The following is a 15862-nucleotide window of genomic DNA, read 5'->3' on the forward strand; positions in this document are numbered from 1 at the left end:
TATTTATAAATATATATATTTATTTATTTTTTGACTGAATCAAATTAATTCCCTTTGCTTATTAAATTACTAGCACAATACATTCGAAGGAAACGTTAGTGACTTTGAAGAAATATTTTCTTATTGTTTACTCCATTGGCATTATAATAATTCGTTTCTCTAATGAAATTTTTCAGACATGAAAGAAAGAATCAAAGATAAAGCATGGCGCCCTCAATTTATAAAGTTGAATAATCCAGACACTTCCAAAAAGGTTTGTTTGTTATTCATAACTAATATTTAACAAAGTTAATTGTAATTTTTTCAAGATTGTATCACAAAAGAGCAAAAAACCTGAAATTGTGGATCTTTCATCGCCAGGAAATAATGATTTGGTTACAATATCAATTCTATGTGTTCTCCTTTGTTTTCAATTAGCTATTTCATTGAATCCTCATTCTGGAGAATCTCAACCACCGATGTATGGAGACTACGAAGCGCAAAGACATTGGATGGAAATCACAGTAAATCTTCCAATTGAGCAATGGTACCTGAACGGAACGCATAACGATCTTCTTTATTGGGGACTCGATTATCCTCCAATCACGGCATATCACCATTATCTTCTTGGTGTGATGTAGGTTACTTTTATAACTGAAAGGCAATAAATTTATTATTCAGATCCAACAAAATCAACAAAAAATGGGTGGAATTAACAACCTCGCGAGGTTACGAATCAATTGCACACAAACTTTTTATGCGACTTTCGGCGATAATTCCGTTTTACATTTTCTATCTCCCGCCATTGATATTCTACTTCACAAGATCAAAGAAGATGTCACCCATTCTATACGCGTTAGCTCTACTGTATCCATCACTACTAGTGATTGACAATGGTCATTTCCAGTAAGTTACAAATTTGAAAAATCTTCTGAAACCCTACCTAACTTTATTTTAGGTACAACAGTATTTCGCTTGGACTGTTTTTGGCAACTTACATGTTCCTAACCAAAAACTTCACTATAATTGGATCAATATTATTTGTTGCCGCGCTGAATTATAAACAAATGGAGCTCTATCATGCATTGCCTGTGTTTGTATTTATCCTTGCTAGATCAATCAACAAAACTCAACTTTTCAACTCATTCCGGAGAATATTGACCATAGGATTGTTTGTAGTCGGAACTTTTCTCATAATCTGGCTTCCATTCCTTTTGACAGGCACAGCCAAAGATGTTATAATTCGCGTTTTTCCATTCAATCGTGGACTATATGAAGATAAAGTAGCAAGTTTCTGGTGTGCGTTCTCGTTTATACTAAAACGCCTACCGCTTCAGAGCGTGCAAATTTATATCAGGTGCTCGAATTAATTTGTTTTAAAAAATCAATTTTTTATTTTCAGCACTGCCCTCGTACTTGCTGGATCTGCACCGTCTCTGCTAGTATTGTTCTTACGACCCACAGAAAAACAATTCAGAATTTCGTTAACAGCGACAGGACTTTCCTTTTTCTTATTTTCCTTCCACGTACATGAAAAGACTATCCTTCTAGCTGCAGTTCCAGCGCTTTTGCTAATTTCTGAATATACATCTCTTGTCATTTGGTTCCTGAACATAACAAATATAAGCATTTTCAGTTTGTGCGTCAAGGATAATTTTGCCCTTTCACTCTCTTTCTTCTTCGCATATTTTGTTGTCTCATATGCATATACTGCTCCCAGAAAAATATCTCACATTCTGACTATTCTGATTGGTTTTGCTATTTGTATCCTAGAGCTGTATGGACCTAGTAACCAAAGGTTTCCTCATATTTATCAATTGGCGAATGCCTTTTTCAGTTGTGTTCATTTTATATATTTTCTGTTGTACCTCAGTTTTGCATCATTTGAAAAAACAAAAAAAGAATAAAATTAATTACTTCTGACATTTGAATAATTGTTCCAACATACATACAAATGAAAATTTAAAACGAAAAAGAGAGTCGTTGAAATTAAATTTTCTTTTGCGCTAAACAACACGCGCTACGACACTCCGTTTGAATTCTGCGCCTCTCTGGAGGAATGAGAATTTTTCATTTCATTTTTTTCACCCGTTTTTGTTTTCTTTCTCGTGATTGCTCACTCAGCAGGTTTTTAGGAATTGCTCATTTCTAATTTTAAATACTAGAGTGTCTTAACTAATTTCTACGGAACAGCGATAACATATATTTTCAAAACTTCATACTGTATTCTACTTGAACAGTATAACTGATGACTTAAACAGTGAGATTTCATAGTAGTCTTTTCAATAGTTGCTTTCACGTCTGATAGCTTCACGGGTATACATGCAAACTATATTGGCCAAATTGAGAAGCTCTCAAGATACCTGTGAGCTTTGAAATAAAGTAAAAATGGCATTTTTGGTTGATATCGTACTGAAGTTTCCTCACGCCATCCAAATATTTTTCTTTTAGAATATTTTAAAAACAAACGTTTCGAAAAGCAAGCACTTTCTTAATCCAGGGTTTAACAGCCAACCGAAACTAAGAGCTGAAAAGGATCATTCTCTGTCATTTTTCAACTCAAGACGCGGCATCGTTTTTTAGTCCTACACGACCCCAGTAATAGACAATTTCCGGTTGAACCACATCACAACGTACACATTCTAAGATGAGCACATTCAACGCATCTTATTAGTTTTCGCTTTTTGGGATAGCGTGCTTGTCTAGTGCATCCTCGCTACTCTTCTCAAGTACTTCGTTTTCGCCCTCGTCATTTTTTTCATAAGTAGAATTTCCCAGATGGTACGGGTCGAGGACTCGAACGGCGCAGATACAGATACCAATCCAGAAGGTGAATCCTCAGGTTATGTCCGTTTGGCTGGCAACGGACTTCCTGGCGGCGAGCAACAACAAGCAAGCTCTTCAGGGGTAGCTGCGGCACCATCTGTCGATAGCAGCCCTGGGCGATCAGTTCCGTTGGCTATTGCTTCGTCATCATCACCGGCCAATGTAGCAAATAATCAATATGCGATTCCAGTCGATGAAAACGGACACAGATATGTCGGTCTTGTGAACCAGGCGAGTTTTATTTGAAATCAATTGTTTTTAAACTTATTATTTCCAGGCAATGACTTGTTATTTGAACAGTCTTGTGCAATCTCTCTACATGACTCCGGAATTTCGAAATGCTATGTACGATTGGGAATATGTTCAACAGCCAGCCCATATTAAAGAACAAAGAAAAAAGGCCGAACAGAGTATTCCATGTCAACTTCAAAAACTATTCCTACTGCTTCAGACATCTGAAAATGACTCCCTGGAAACGAAAGATCTAACGCAAAGTTTTGGATGGACATCGAATGAAGCATACGATCAGCATGATGTTCAGGAACTTTGCCGTCTTATGTTCGATGCTTTGGAACACAAATGGAAAGGCACCGAACATGAGAAGCTTATTCAAGATTTGTACAGAGGAACCATGGAAGACTTTGTAGCATGCCTCAAATGTGGACGAGAGAGTGTCAAGACGGATTACTTTCTTGATCTACCGTTAGCTGTTAAACCATTTGGCGCAATACATGCATACAAAAGTGTCGAAGAAGCGTTGACTGCGTTTGTTCAACCAGAACTTCTTGATGGATCAAACCAATACATGTGTGAAAATTGCAAAAGCAAGCAGGATGCTCATAAAGGACTTCGAATTACTCAGTTCCCATATCTCCTCACAATTCAATTAAAACGTTTTGATTTCGATTACAATACAATGCATCGTATTAAATTAAACGACAAAATGACTTTCCCTGATGTTTTGGATTTGAACGACTATGTAAACAAAGAGAAGCGATCGACAACATCATCAGCTTGGCAACAGATTGGAAAGAATAAATCAGAAAACGAAGAAGATGATATGGAATTAGGATCACCCAATCCAAAAAGATGCACTCCGGGAGTTCAATCTCCAAATCGTTACCAAGGAAGTGAGAATGGTATGCTATATAAAAATGTGATATTCCAATATGCCAATGAGTTTCAGTATGTGTTGGCCAGCCGATTGATCACGCAGCAGTGGACGATATAGTAAAAACAAGCGGAGATAATGTGTACGAGTTGTTTTCTGTAATGGTTCATTCTGGAAATGCTGCTGGGGGACATTACTTTGCATATATCAAAAATCTGGACCAGGATAGGTGGTACGTTTTCAACGATACGCGAGTGGATTTTGCAACCCCTTTGGAGATTGAGAAGAGCTTCGGTGGTCATCCGAGTGGTTGGAATCAATCGAATACTAATGCCTATATGCTAATGTATCGCAGGGTAAGTTTTTGAAAGATATAGTGTTTAATATTTTGTATTTTAAGATTGATCCGAAGAGAAACGCTCGATTTATTTTGAGCAATCAACTACCACAACACATAAAGGATTCTCAAGAAAAGTGGAAGAGACTTGAACGAGAGGCGGAAGATGAAAGACTCCGAAAACTGAGCCTTATTCAAGTATATGTTACCATCAACTATCCATTCCCATCAGTTGTCACACTCCCAGATAAGAAGCAACTCGATTTGACTCCACAAAAATATCAGATTGCTGAAGATTTTGGTGAATACAAGACTGAAATATCACGAGAGATGCCGATCAAAAATGTGTTCAATCACGCATTCGAGTTTTTCAATGAGCGTGCTCGAGCCTACAACTTGCCATTCACAAAAAATTCTGCTCGTCTAATTTATGTTGAGCATGGTAGCCTGATGATGGATTTCAAATCAAAAGCAGACATGGACAAGAAGTTACGAAGTGTTTTCAATGTCAATCACGGAGAGCCTGGATCAATGTATGGAGTTCACTTCATTCTTGATGTTCGTATTGCTTCATCGTTCTTCCCAGTCGACATTAAAAACAAGATCACAATCAAAGTGCAACGCGTCGACATTGGTAAAAAGACGACTGCAAATGAGTTGATTGTCGTTGTAGATGCTAATGAGAAGATGATTAAAGTAAAATCGTGGATAGGAGGTCAATTTCGAGATGATATTCATGGGGTTTTAAATGCTCGTGTGGTTCTTGAAGTTGCTTCGTCAAGATGCGAGTTCATGATGATTGACGTTAGTCATAACGCAACGGAATTTGGAAGTCTGATACAGCAATATGTTGGACACACTACGCCTACGGTAGTATTCAAATTTTGAAACAGTGTGTAAAAATTCTTTTTTTTCAGCTATATTACGATGGTGGATTAAATACAATGGTCACGAAAGAATCTCAAGAAGCAACGCTAGCTGATCGAAAGCTACCGTTCGACAAATCGGTTATGTATCATATTCTTGACAGAAAATGTTTCTCAACAATGGTGAAAGTTCGTTTGCCATCACAAGAGGAGATTGAAAAAGCAGCGTCTACTAAAAATGCTTATCAAGGTCCAACTTGGGCCGAGACAATTGCCATAATGAAGGAAGAGGACAGACTTTGGAATGAGCCGCGAGCTGCTGTAGAAGTAATGTCAACTGTCTCGAGAACCGACACTACTGATCATGCACTTGTGGTGAGTTTATTTTGATTAGAGAGCTTTTGATATCCCATATTTCAATGTAGAATTTTTTTCTAATAGAACTTTTTTTTCAAATAATGGAAACAATAATCTACTATTGCAGGCGGACACTGACGATGAGCCAATTCCTTCCGGAAGAGGTTCAACTGCTTCTATGCGTTCCGTCAGCATGGATGATATTGATGCTGATATTGGAATATCTGGAAGCTTATGCAATAATACTCCACAAATGTCCCCATGTGTATCAGAAGGCGATGACGCTGACGAAAGTCAATTAGATGGGAAGTCTCAGTTGATGAGTGATTACATGCAGAAGACAAGTCCTGATTTCTATTACAATCGAGATCCACAAAATCATTTGAACAAGAACTTGAAAATAGCACTTGGAGATGAAACACCATCAGAATCCTTGTCAGCTGTGAGTAGCGGACAATCCACACTGGTTCCTTCAACTTCGAATCAAGCTTTGTCAAGTATGACACGATCCGATGAAGCTGTTGATGGGAAGATTGTGACTGTATTTTCTCATGAAAACTTTCACAAACTTGATGTCGATAGTCGAATGCGAGTTCTAGAGTTCAAAAAGTGGGTAGCTGAACAATTGGAGATGGACAAAGATCAGTTTGTCATAGTTAAGCATGCATCTGATGATGGATCCGACAGTGGATATGAAGCTAATTTCATGGATGATGAGACTGTTTCTGGGGCCTTTCAGTCATGTTTCATTTCGATCAAACTACGCGCACCATTAAAAAGCGATGAAAAAATGATGCAGATTATTCTATTCGACATTCTAGAAAATCTGCGAGAAAATTGGAAACCATTATTTGAACTTCCCGTGTCTCAAAGTACAGTTATTGGAGATGTTCTTCTGCAATGTCTGCGTATGTACAAGGAGGTTTATGGAGAAGAATTGACTCCAAAAATGTAAGATTTTTCCAGGTAGCTCATTTATGGACAAGTTTTCAGGGTTCGTCTGCGCGAGTTGGGTGGATCGGGAGTTGGAACTGGAAGAGCAGTACTAAATCCTAATGATACATTAGAAAAACGATCTTATAACTGGTGTTCTCATCTATATCTGCAAATCATAACTGATGAAGCAATGATTGGAAAACCTGGCGAGCCGATCATGGTTCGAAGATTCCGCCCGTCTACCGTTGAAGTCAATCCTACACACGAAGTTCTAGTTGATGCAAATGCCGAGAACCCAGTTGTATCATTTGTGGAAGCATTGTCAAAAATTTCGGGAATTCCGGTGGAACGTCTTGCAATTACTGATGTATGAAAATATCTGACATTCAAATTCATATTTTATTTTTCAGCTGAAAGAATTCAATTGGCAGAAATGGCCGTACTTGAAGAGTCGCCTCGATATGCTTGAAAACAAGTGAGTTTTTAAAGACTATATAATGTGTTCGAAGTACTTTCAATTAATGTATGTTCTATACTCACATTATTCCATTACAGAGTTAACTTCACGAAAGACCTCCAAGTGACTTATCCACTTCCCCGAGAATTCTTAGACAAGGTCGGAAGTCGAGTTCTATACTACAAAGATTCTGATGAAGAGGCAAAAGTTCTGTCAGAGGATGAGCGTAAACAAATTAAAATCAAAGAAAACGGGCAATCTGCAAACGCAAATCGTAGAAAGGAACGACCGCTTCGAATTCAAATGAGCAGCGTCTGTGAAGCTTAAATGTCTCATCGAAGTTTATAGCACGTTACTATTATTATTATATTATCATTATTTTTGGTCTAAAATTCATGTTTTTTCATAACTCCCTTTCAAAGATACAAATTAAATCCTCATAGTTTTTGTATCTTTATAACTATTTTATTTGCCTTTTTTCCCGATTTTCTCATGTTCCCATTGAATACCTTTGACTATCCAGTGAAAATTTTGTTGTGACCCTGTGACGTTATTTTGCCGATAGCTATTGATTTATTCGATTAACGTGCGCTCGGTTGCAGTATACTTGCAGTTGTGCATTCAAATTTTCTATCGTCTCGTTTCTTCAAATTGTATTTTTTCGTTGTTTCTATTCACCACGCCCTGATTGTTTCTTTTTTTATTAGAGAATGATCCAACTCAGGGATTAAAATAAACGTTGAGATTCCAAATTGTTAAAACTGGGAAGAAGTTGGTAAAACAGTGTCCATTTTCGATCTTTCGCATACCGTATTTTAATTTTGGTTTTTATTGAAATTAAAATTTAAAAAAAAACATTTCAGATGGCTAACAAAAAAGTAACATTTAGAGAAGACGTAAAATCACCGGCTATCAGGAAATTGAAGCAAAAATTGACTCCGTTGAAAATTAAGAAAGGGAGAGGAAAAATACAGAAGCACATCCAGAAGACGCTGCAGAAAATGAAAGGTTTGAAAAAAACTAAATATTATAATGAAACTTCAAAAAAATTGAACTTTGTAATTTTCTGCCAAAAATTAGAAATCACTCATTTTTTTGGCACTCATAAACAAATTTTTAGAGATAACATTAAATAGCCCTTCTTTCTTTTTTAATTAAAAAAATAGTTTAAAAACTACAAATTTATTCATTACGATCTTATTCATAAATTGTAAATTTAGAAGAGGAAGAGTCGGAAAACCAAAGCCCTGGAACTACCGTAGAAGAAACATTAACTGAAGAAAATATTTCAACTGATAAAGAAGAAACCTCTAAACTGGAAAACAAACCGAAAAAAACAAGAAAAACATCGGGAGAGACTATCGCTCAAAAAAAATCTCGTGAAACGGTTGGCGTGGAAGTTCTGAAAACATCTGAAGGATCGAGTAAAATGTTGGGATTCCACGTGAGTGCTGCTGGAGGTCTTGAACAAGCAATCTACAACGCTCGAGCAGAAGGATGCCGAAGTTTTGCCATGTTTGTTCGAAATCAGCGAACTTGGAATCACAAACCAATGAGTGAAGAAGTTGTCGAAAATTGGTGGAAAGCGGTTCGCGAGACAAATTTCCCATTGGATCAGATTGTACCCCATGGTTCATATCTGATGAATGCTGGATCGCCTGAAGCTGAGAAATTAGAAAAATCAAGACTTGCTATGCTCGACGAATGTCAACGGGCTGAGAAATTAGGAATCACGATGTACAATTTCCATCCAGGATCAACTGTCGGAAAGTGTGAAAAAGAAGAATGCATGACAACAATTGCAGAGACAATCGATTTTGTTGTTGAGAAAACTGAGAATATTATTTTAGGTTAGTGCACTATAATTTTAAAAAGAAAATTTCAATTTCAAAACATTTCAGTTCTCGAGACAATGGCTGGACAAGGGAACTCGATTGGCGGAACTTTTGAAGAACTCAAGTTCATCATTGATAAAGTGAAAGTTAAGTCAAGAGTCGGAGTTTGTATCGACACGTGTCACATTTTTGCTGGAGGATATGATATTAGAACTCAAAAGGCTTATGAAGAAGTGATGAAAAATTTCGGTGAAGTGGTTGGCTGGAACTATCTGAAAGCAATACACATCAATGATTCGAAGGGCGATGTCGGTTCGAAGCTCGATCGTCATGAGCATATTGGTCAAGGCAAGATAGGAAAAGCGGCTTTTGAGCTTTTGATGAACGACAACCGTCTCGATGGAATTCCAATGATTTTGGAAACGCCAGAAGGAAAATATCCGGAGGAAATGATGATCATGTACAATATGGATAAAAGATAATTCTTGTTTAATTGCATAACTTTTTACTGATGAATGATCAATTTTTACCATAGTATTGCATAGATATTGCATTTCAGAAAGAGAAAATAAGAAACATAATAAATTAAACTTAAAACAAGATGTCAAAAAAATCTAGACTCTGCGGGCACGAGCTCTGAGATGAGCGAAGATCTCGTTGTCGGACTTGAATTGGGTCTCGAATGGATCGTCGAACTTGCATCCGATACGGTAATTGACAGTAGAGTTCAAGCACTTTCCAGAACGCCAGAGAACATGCTCGTCGTTTCGTTTCTCAACTTGATAAGTGATAAAGTTGAAGCACGCACGATGTCCTTGATCGATGTAAGAGATGAAGACGGTGTGGGATTTTGGACAGACAATGTCACAATATTCACGCTCCTCTCCATCATGGTCTTCCTGGAAATATCAGATAATATTTTAGAATTTTTTTTAATGTTTAACGTGGTTTCTCTTTTTAGTTTTCTTGCTTAAATGTTAAGTAGCACCGGTAGGGATGTCAAAATACCGCGAAAAAACGAAAAAATACCGCCAATTTTTACAAATTTTCAATTGTGGCTAATCCCCTCATTTGAATTACCGCGGTTGTGTATCGAAACTCCGCCCATATTTCCATGCCGCACTTCTGTTTTATGCATATATTACGGGAACAATAAATCATGAGAATGCGTACTTGGTGCATTTTATTTGACGCGCGATATCTCTTAGCGAAAACTATAGTAAGAGCTTAAATATCTATTGTTATTTGAGTTCTTACTGTAGTTGTCGCTAAAAGATATCGCGCGTCAAATAAAATGCACCAAGTACGCATTCTCATGATTTTTTGTTCCCGTAATATATGTATACACCAGCCGTGGACCGCACCTCCGGCGCGGCCCCCGACTTCTGGGTTTAAACTAATTTTTCTGAAACTACCGTAACCCTACAGTATTCCTACCGTACCACTATTGTACCACTACAATACCCCGACTATATCCCTACATTAACCCCAACTCACTATCCCTCCAGAAACCAAAACTTCAGAAACTACAAAGACTACATAGACTACAAACTATGGACACACAGAATAAGCGCTTTATATATAGTAAATGATAATTGTTTCAAAAAAGTTGATTCACGATTCGAAGATAGCATGCATGTGACAAGATTTTACAAAAGACATTAGAAAATAAAAGAAAGCTTTTTTAATCTTAAAATTGAATATTTAGACCTTTTTCTGGGTTAATACCAAACAACAACCGTACCTGCCAGCATCCAAGTCCAGTTGGAACAGGTCTTCCAGTTTCCAACTCTTCAGCCTTCAAAACCAAATGACATTCAGCACGATCTGGTCCTCCACGGATAGAGTTTGTTGGAGTGGAGCATTTAAGCTCACGGTACTCTGGAATTAATATTGTTTTCTAAGGTTAAGCAAACAAAATCACTTACGGTGATAAGCCAATACACATGAAAGGATTGTAAGAATTAGTATAGGCCTGAACATGACGGCTGACACAGAGACTCTTCTGTTGTCTTTGTGAATATGCAAATGATTCGGAATCTGCGGGCGGCATATATGGCAAGATAAGGGACCGGTTCAGCGACATCGACATGATCAGACCGTTATGCGTATATTAATAATAATTATTGTTATTATCATCCAATTCATGTTTTTCGTCATTTAGATTCTTGTTTATGACGACACTGGTCATTTGGCAGAAGACTGGAATTGACACGGTCATTGAACTGATCCATATCAGTTCGTTTTTTATTACTTGCAGAAGAAGATATTGTTTTAGAATTATGGGGATAAACAGAGAACTTCACAAGATATTCAATTTTACAGAAACTTAGTAGGAACTATATGCCAAGTTTAAGTCAATTCCTTGCGTGGTGCGTAGTGTATATAAATTGAAATTTTGAAAATACTTTTTTTAAACAGGTTAACAGTTTATAAACTTCGAATTCATCAATAATCGAACCTACGGAGGACTTCCGGAACATTAAAAACGCATAAACGTTAGCGCCCAAGTAGTTTTTTAGATTTACCGTCAAAAAGTGGAGAAAATTCAATTTTCGAATTCGACCAGAAAAATTAGTTTCTACGAGGTTTATACTTGAACTTCAATTGTTCATATTCAAACATTCTAAAGGTTTGAACTTGCAGGAATACTCGAAATTACTCAAACAACACACATTTTTAGATTTTTCCCAATTTACCAAAACTTTGACTGGAAATTTTGAAAAACCAAAAAAAAAAGAAATTTATGATATTCGGTAACCTTAGGCTATCATAAGAGTATTTAGACTACAACTCAACTAACGATATTCCAGTGTCGCACTATTAAATAAAAAACACTTATTGTAGAAAGTTTTAAAATCTTATTACAGCGATGACATATTCTCTCGGTTGAGACATTTTTTAATCTAAAACAGTTACACATGACACATTCAGTTGGTGAGCAAATACATTTGCATATACTGGTATACATTCATTATGAAGGGAGTAAACCGCGTTCTTTGTGACGCAATAAAGAAGAAACATGAAACAATAATTGCCTTGTAAGGGGAAAAGAGTTGTGGAAGTATTAATCGGTTAATACAGGACAGAAAACATGGAGATGGTAAAAGCTTATATTTTACATATAAACTGTAAAATATGCTATTCAATCTTTCTAAAATAATTCAACTTTTCATTGTCGAGTCATCATTTGATTTTTATAAATTAAAAACAAAAACAAAACGGAAATTTTTGTGTGGAAACCATATTAAGATATTCCAACATTTTGGCAGTGTAATTATCTTAGAAAGCCTGAGACATCATATAAGAATTGGTTCTAAATATCAGTGAGAGTTGATTAAAATATTCTCAATTGCTCTTACTGTATCAAAATGTTTTTCAACTGTCAATCCAATCCAACGACATCTACAGTATAATGAGATCCAGAGTATAAGGTGTCTAGTTCAAATAAATATTCAATATAGAAATTATTTACATGTTATAAATTGAAACTTGATCTACTAGTTCCATATCTACCTGGGACAACCCATAAAAAAGGTCAAATCCAAAGTATTGTTGAATTAAAATGTTTTGCTTTATTTCAACCAAGGTCTCTCCATATCTTGAAATTGCTCTTTAGTCATCTACTCTCTATTAATAGTGTTACTGTGGTCATTTATCGATCAGAAGTACTTCCACCAACACATTTATAATCCAGAAGATTTCTCACTTGACCTTGTGTACATTTTGCTCGTTCCCATTTCACGATAATGGACTTATCCAAGTCACCATCTGCTTTCATCTTCCCAGCAGACACTTTTTAAAGCGGGTCACTCTCACTCTCATATGTACTATTTCTCATCGATGCAATGGCTCACCATCGTCCCGCGCGCGCGTCTTCCACCCTGTGTAGGCCAACTCACTTTTTTCTGTGCACCATTCAACCGCCAATCGACATGAAGACAGAACAAATAGTATCTCTCTGTCTCTCTGTCAGTCTTCATTTTTTCTTTTTTCGTCGTTTGGTGTGTACCCTTTTTATTCCCAAGCACCGTGTAGCATTATTCCATGTTTTTTCTAAAGAGAGTGCAAGTTCTATATCGGCTACAAGTTCTTCTTCCGTTGTTCTCTTTTCGAATTAGCATCATTATCCAGAGTACTAGGAGCAAGGAATAAGTTAATTTTGCTTCTAGGTCTCATACATCATTCATTTTCATGAATCCTACTTTATTTTTTTAAAAAGCAGATACATGTCTTGTATCTGAAAATTTAAAAGACTTCAGCGTGAATAAACGATGCAACATCTTTTAGGAACAAATGTTTTGCCAATCAGAAAAATACGGTGTTCCAATAGAACAATTTTATTTTAAACATCATACTATTAAAGAACCTTCTAAAAATACCTCGACAGATAAGAAAAGTTAATCACCGTGCAAGATTTCCAATTTTTCCTTTTCTCTTTTTTTTCTCATTTTCACATTTGAGTTATTGAACCTCACACAACCTGGCAATCTCTGTCTTTTTATCACAGAACTGAACCCTTTTCACTTTTCAATGCTAAACTTTCTTCTTTCCTTATTTCTCTTTCAACTTTACACAAATGTGAACATGGTTGTTTTTAGTCAGGAAAGATAACTTCAATGGAGGAGACAAACGCTTTTTCGGCATTTAATCAGCTTCTCATGTCGGTAGGTTTCATTGTAAGTCTAGAAATTCCATTAAAAACTTGAATAATTTCAGCAGAACGTTGTATCCCCAACGAAACAACCAATGGAGTTGACCAATGAGAAACTAATGGAATTTGTTCGAAATGCAATGCAAAATCAGCAAGGACTTCCAGAAGTACCAAATATTATTCCATCTGCTCTTCCATCAATGCTATCACAAATTCCAACTCAACCTATGCCTCAAATGCCTGTTGTAATTCAAACTTCTCAAATGAACGATGTTATGGGTGATCAAATGCTTAAAGCTTCTCCATCTGCAAGTTCCGATATGAGTTCTCTCGATAGTGACGTGGCTGATCATCCAATGACAATGATGATGCAGCAGCAACAGGATTTCCAAAATCCTCTCCAACAGCTGACAATTGACTCGTCCGCAAATATTGCTGCTGGTGTCAATGGGAACACCGAGTGAGTTTATAGGATGGAAACTTCAACTTTTGTAATAATCTTGCAGTGAATTTTTTTTCGCGAATTTCCACATTGAAACCAATTCAAAATTTAATTTATTAAAAGTTTCAGACAAAGATCGTCTGGTCGTCATGAAACTTGGCTGGAGTGCTTTAACACCACAAAATTTGCAGAATACGAAGCACTTCTGTTTTCAGTTTATGTAGCTGAAAGAACCGATAGGAAATATGACGGATGGACTTATTTTGACTGTTTGCATCGACTTCAGAGCAAGTGTAGATACAGAGTTCGTGCCAAGAAACAGGATGAGTTCTACATTATTGAAGAGAAAGGAGTTCATAATCATGGAGCTGTTGAACCAGTCGGTCAGGCAGGAAGTCATGCTGGTTTGCCAAAGTAAGATATTTTAGATTAAAAAAAATTATCTGCCAATCATTATTTAGTGATAACTATGTGGACTTTACTAAACTTTAAACTATTCTAGGACAATTCGAGAGATCGTTGATCGTTCCTACAATGAAAACTGGCCAGTTGAAGCTCGTACAATCAAGGTTGATGAGGAGATCCAAAGACTCGGACTGCCTGAAAACCCACGTCTTGGACGACAAATTGACAATCGTCTTGCTTACTTGAGAAGAGTTAAGAACTTGCATGAAACACGCCGGATTCAAGATCAGGTTAACGGTACGATGGTGATCAAGGATCCGGTCAAGGAGGCAATGCTGCAAGCGTTAATGGAACAAAATGGTGGACAATTGACTGTCGGCCAGGGTTTTGTTGATCAAATAATTGCCAATCAAGGAATTCCTGAAATGCCTATCAAAAAAGAGGAACCCACTCAACCAGTTGAGAGCATGGAAATGGCTGAACAAGTTGCAAAACCATTGGCAATGAATCCAAGTCCAGATTTCTTTCAATTCCTTCAAAATCAGAAGTTGTCACATGAACACGAACAGCAACAGCAGCAGCTTCATGCGGCTATTCTTGCTCAAGCACAGGCACATGCTCAAGCTCAAGCCCAGGCTCAACAAAACCTCATGGAAAGTCAGAAAAATATTCATCAGTAGTTCCTAATCCTACAATTCCCAATCTATGTTAACTTTAATTATTCTGATTCATTTTTAAATCAATGTGCCTTGTATCTATCTATCAATTTCAAAATCTCTCATTTCTTCTACGAAGTATCCAAAACAATCTCTTTCACTATTTAAAATTTGTGCCTTTTTGAGAATTTCGACGCAAATGAATGTTGTACTTAATTTCTGAATTTTTTTATTTTTTCATTTGTTGCAAACTAAAAGCGCATAACCTTTGATAGTATGCTCAGAAAACTGAAATATTATATGGAAGCAGTAATTCTTCAACAGACTATCTAATGTAGACTATCTAATGTAGAATGTAGACTATCTAAAGAAGAGAAGATCTGTAAGATTTTAGCGATTATTATTGTTTGATTTGATTGTTCAAATCTTCTTATCATGCTTTTTAAGAAGAACAACAAGAGTCACTGGAATGCGCCGGTGCACACCCCTGATTCAAGATTAATAAATGAGTCTACTAAAAACTTCCAGCTGTCATTGTTCACTGACCATTGTTTCAAATCATCGATCATAGAAATGAAAAAAAATAATTTTTTTTCAAAAACTGATGTCAACTTTTCTTTCTTTTTCTCATGATGATCGGAAATTCCTATTTTGATTATTTTTTGCAATTTCATTTTGTTTCGCACGCCAGTTTTCAGCTTTTATCTCACCAGTCGACTGGTAAAAACCGGCAAACAAAACTCAATTTCACAGACTTGGTTTCTCATAAATTAGAGGAATTTTTAATTTTTACTTCCCGTTTTTGAGAATTTTCCGAATCTTCTTAATTTTTAACAGTAACTATGTTTTTATTGATATTATTCTACTGTCAATAATTCATTTTTTGTAGAAGAACCTTTAGAATTTTTCTAGTTGATTTGGGCGATTTAGTTTCAGACAACATTTACTAGTTAAAGTGCCATCAATTTCAATATATTTTGAAAATGAATAAAGGATATTCA

General features: G+C 36.4%; 5 protein-coding genes across 6 annotated transcripts; 4 read left to right on the forward strand and 1 right to left on the reverse strand.

Annotated features, from left to right (window-relative positions):
- Positions 1 to 172: 172 nt before the first annotated feature.
- algn-6 (putative dolichyl pyrophosphate Man9GlcNAc2 alpha-1,3-glucosyltransferase) lies at positions 173 to 1901 on the forward strand. The gene is made up of 5 exons (NM_063284.4): positions 173 to 253; positions 309 to 616; positions 661 to 885; positions 938 to 1336; positions 1382 to 1901. The coding sequence occupies exons 1-5, from the start codon at positions 179 to 181 to the stop codon at positions 1884 to 1886; spliced, it is 1512 nt and encodes a 503-aa protein (NP_495685.1). The 5' UTR covers positions 173 to 178; the 3' UTR covers positions 1887 to 1901.
- An 856-nt stretch (positions 1902 to 2757) lies between these two features.
- On the forward strand, positions 2758 to 7623 carry T05H10.1 (Ubiquitin carboxyl-terminal hydrolase 47; the record flags this gene model as incomplete). Its single annotated transcript, NM_063285.10, has 9 exons — positions 2758 to 3036; positions 3083 to 3944; positions 3992 to 4272; positions 4317 to 5123; positions 5171 to 5494; positions 5604 to 6427; positions 6470 to 6779; positions 6823 to 6887; positions 6968 to 7623. 9 exons carry the CDS (start codon positions 2758 to 2760, stop codon positions 7194 to 7196), a joined length of 3981 nt encoding a protein of 1326 aa, NP_495686.2. The 3' UTR covers positions 7197 to 7623.
- A 109-nt stretch (positions 7624 to 7732) lies between these two features.
- On the forward strand, positions 7733 to 9232 carry apn-1 (Apurinic-apyrimidinic endonuclease; the record flags this gene model as incomplete). Its single annotated transcript, NM_063286.8, has 3 exons — positions 7733 to 7877; positions 8090 to 8719; positions 8771 to 9232. 3 exons carry the CDS (start codon positions 7733 to 7735, stop codon positions 9184 to 9186), a joined length of 1191 nt encoding a protein of 396 aa, NP_495687.1. The 3' UTR covers positions 9187 to 9232.
- On the reverse strand, positions 9193 to 10746 carry mtre-1 (Male Tail tip Retraction Expression). Its single transcript, NM_063287.9, has 3 exons — positions 10633 to 10746; positions 10449 to 10585; positions 9193 to 9603 (listed from the first exon to the last, which is right to left on the reverse strand). Exons 1-3 carry the CDS (start codon positions 10685 to 10687, stop codon positions 9319 to 9321), a joined length of 477 nt encoding a protein of 158 aa, NP_495688.1. The 5' UTR covers positions 10688 to 10746; the 3' UTR covers positions 9193 to 9318.
- Positions 10747 to 13318: 2572 nt separating this feature from the next.
- Positions 13319 to 15085, forward strand: T05H10.4 (FLYWCH-type domain-containing protein; the record flags this gene model as incomplete). Of its 2 annotated transcripts, NM_001267204.5 has the most annotated exons (4): positions 13319 to 13371; positions 13424 to 13818; positions 13930 to 14214; positions 14303 to 15085. In NM_001267204.5, 4 exons carry the CDS (start codon positions 13324 to 13326, stop codon positions 14883 to 14885), a joined length of 1311 nt encoding a protein of 436 aa, NP_001254133.1. The 2 variants fall into 2 exon arrangements, with proteins under 2 accessions (NP_001254133.1, NP_001254134.1); NM_001267205.3 differs by lacking the exon at positions 13319 to 13371 and having other exon boundaries at positions 13454 to 13818; positions 14303 to 14885.
- Between the last annotated feature and the right edge of the window lie 777 nt (positions 15086 to 15862).

Source organism: Caenorhabditis elegans, chromosome II, assembly GCF_000002985.6.
Source record: "Caenorhabditis elegans chromosome II".
NCBI classification, from domain to species: domain Eukaryota; kingdom Metazoa; phylum Nematoda; class Chromadorea; order Rhabditida; family Rhabditidae; genus Caenorhabditis; species Caenorhabditis elegans.

What these genes read in the sequence shown, in the direction of transcription:
- algn-6 (NM_063284.4), top strand. Translation starts at nt 179, where the DNA reads ATGAAAGAAAGAATCAAAGATAAAGCATGGCGCCCTCAATTTATAAAG. An exon ending in ATCCAGACACTTCCAAAAAG is followed by an intron (nt 254 to 308) that starts GTTTGTTTGTTA and finishes AATTTTTTCAAG; the next exon opens with ATTGTATCACAAAAGAGCAA. An exon ending in AGCGTGCAAATTTATATCAG is followed by an intron (nt 1,337 to 1,381) that starts GTGCTCGAATTA and finishes TTTTATTTTCAG; the next exon opens with CACTGCCCTCGTACTTGCTG.
- mtre-1 (NM_063287.9), bottom strand. Translation starts at nt 10,687, where the DNA reads ATGTTCAGGCCTATACTAATTCTTACAATCCTTTCATGTGTATTGGCT. An exon ending in ATGTGTATTGGCTTATCACC is followed by an intron (nt 10,586 to 10,632) that starts GTAAGTGATTTT and finishes TATTAATTCCAG; the next exon opens with AGTACCGTGAGCTTAAATGC. An exon ending in CTGGACTTGGATGCTGGCAG is followed by an intron (nt 9,604 to 10,448) that starts GTACGGTTGTTG and finishes TGATATTTCCAG; the next exon opens with GAAGACCATGATGGAGAGGA.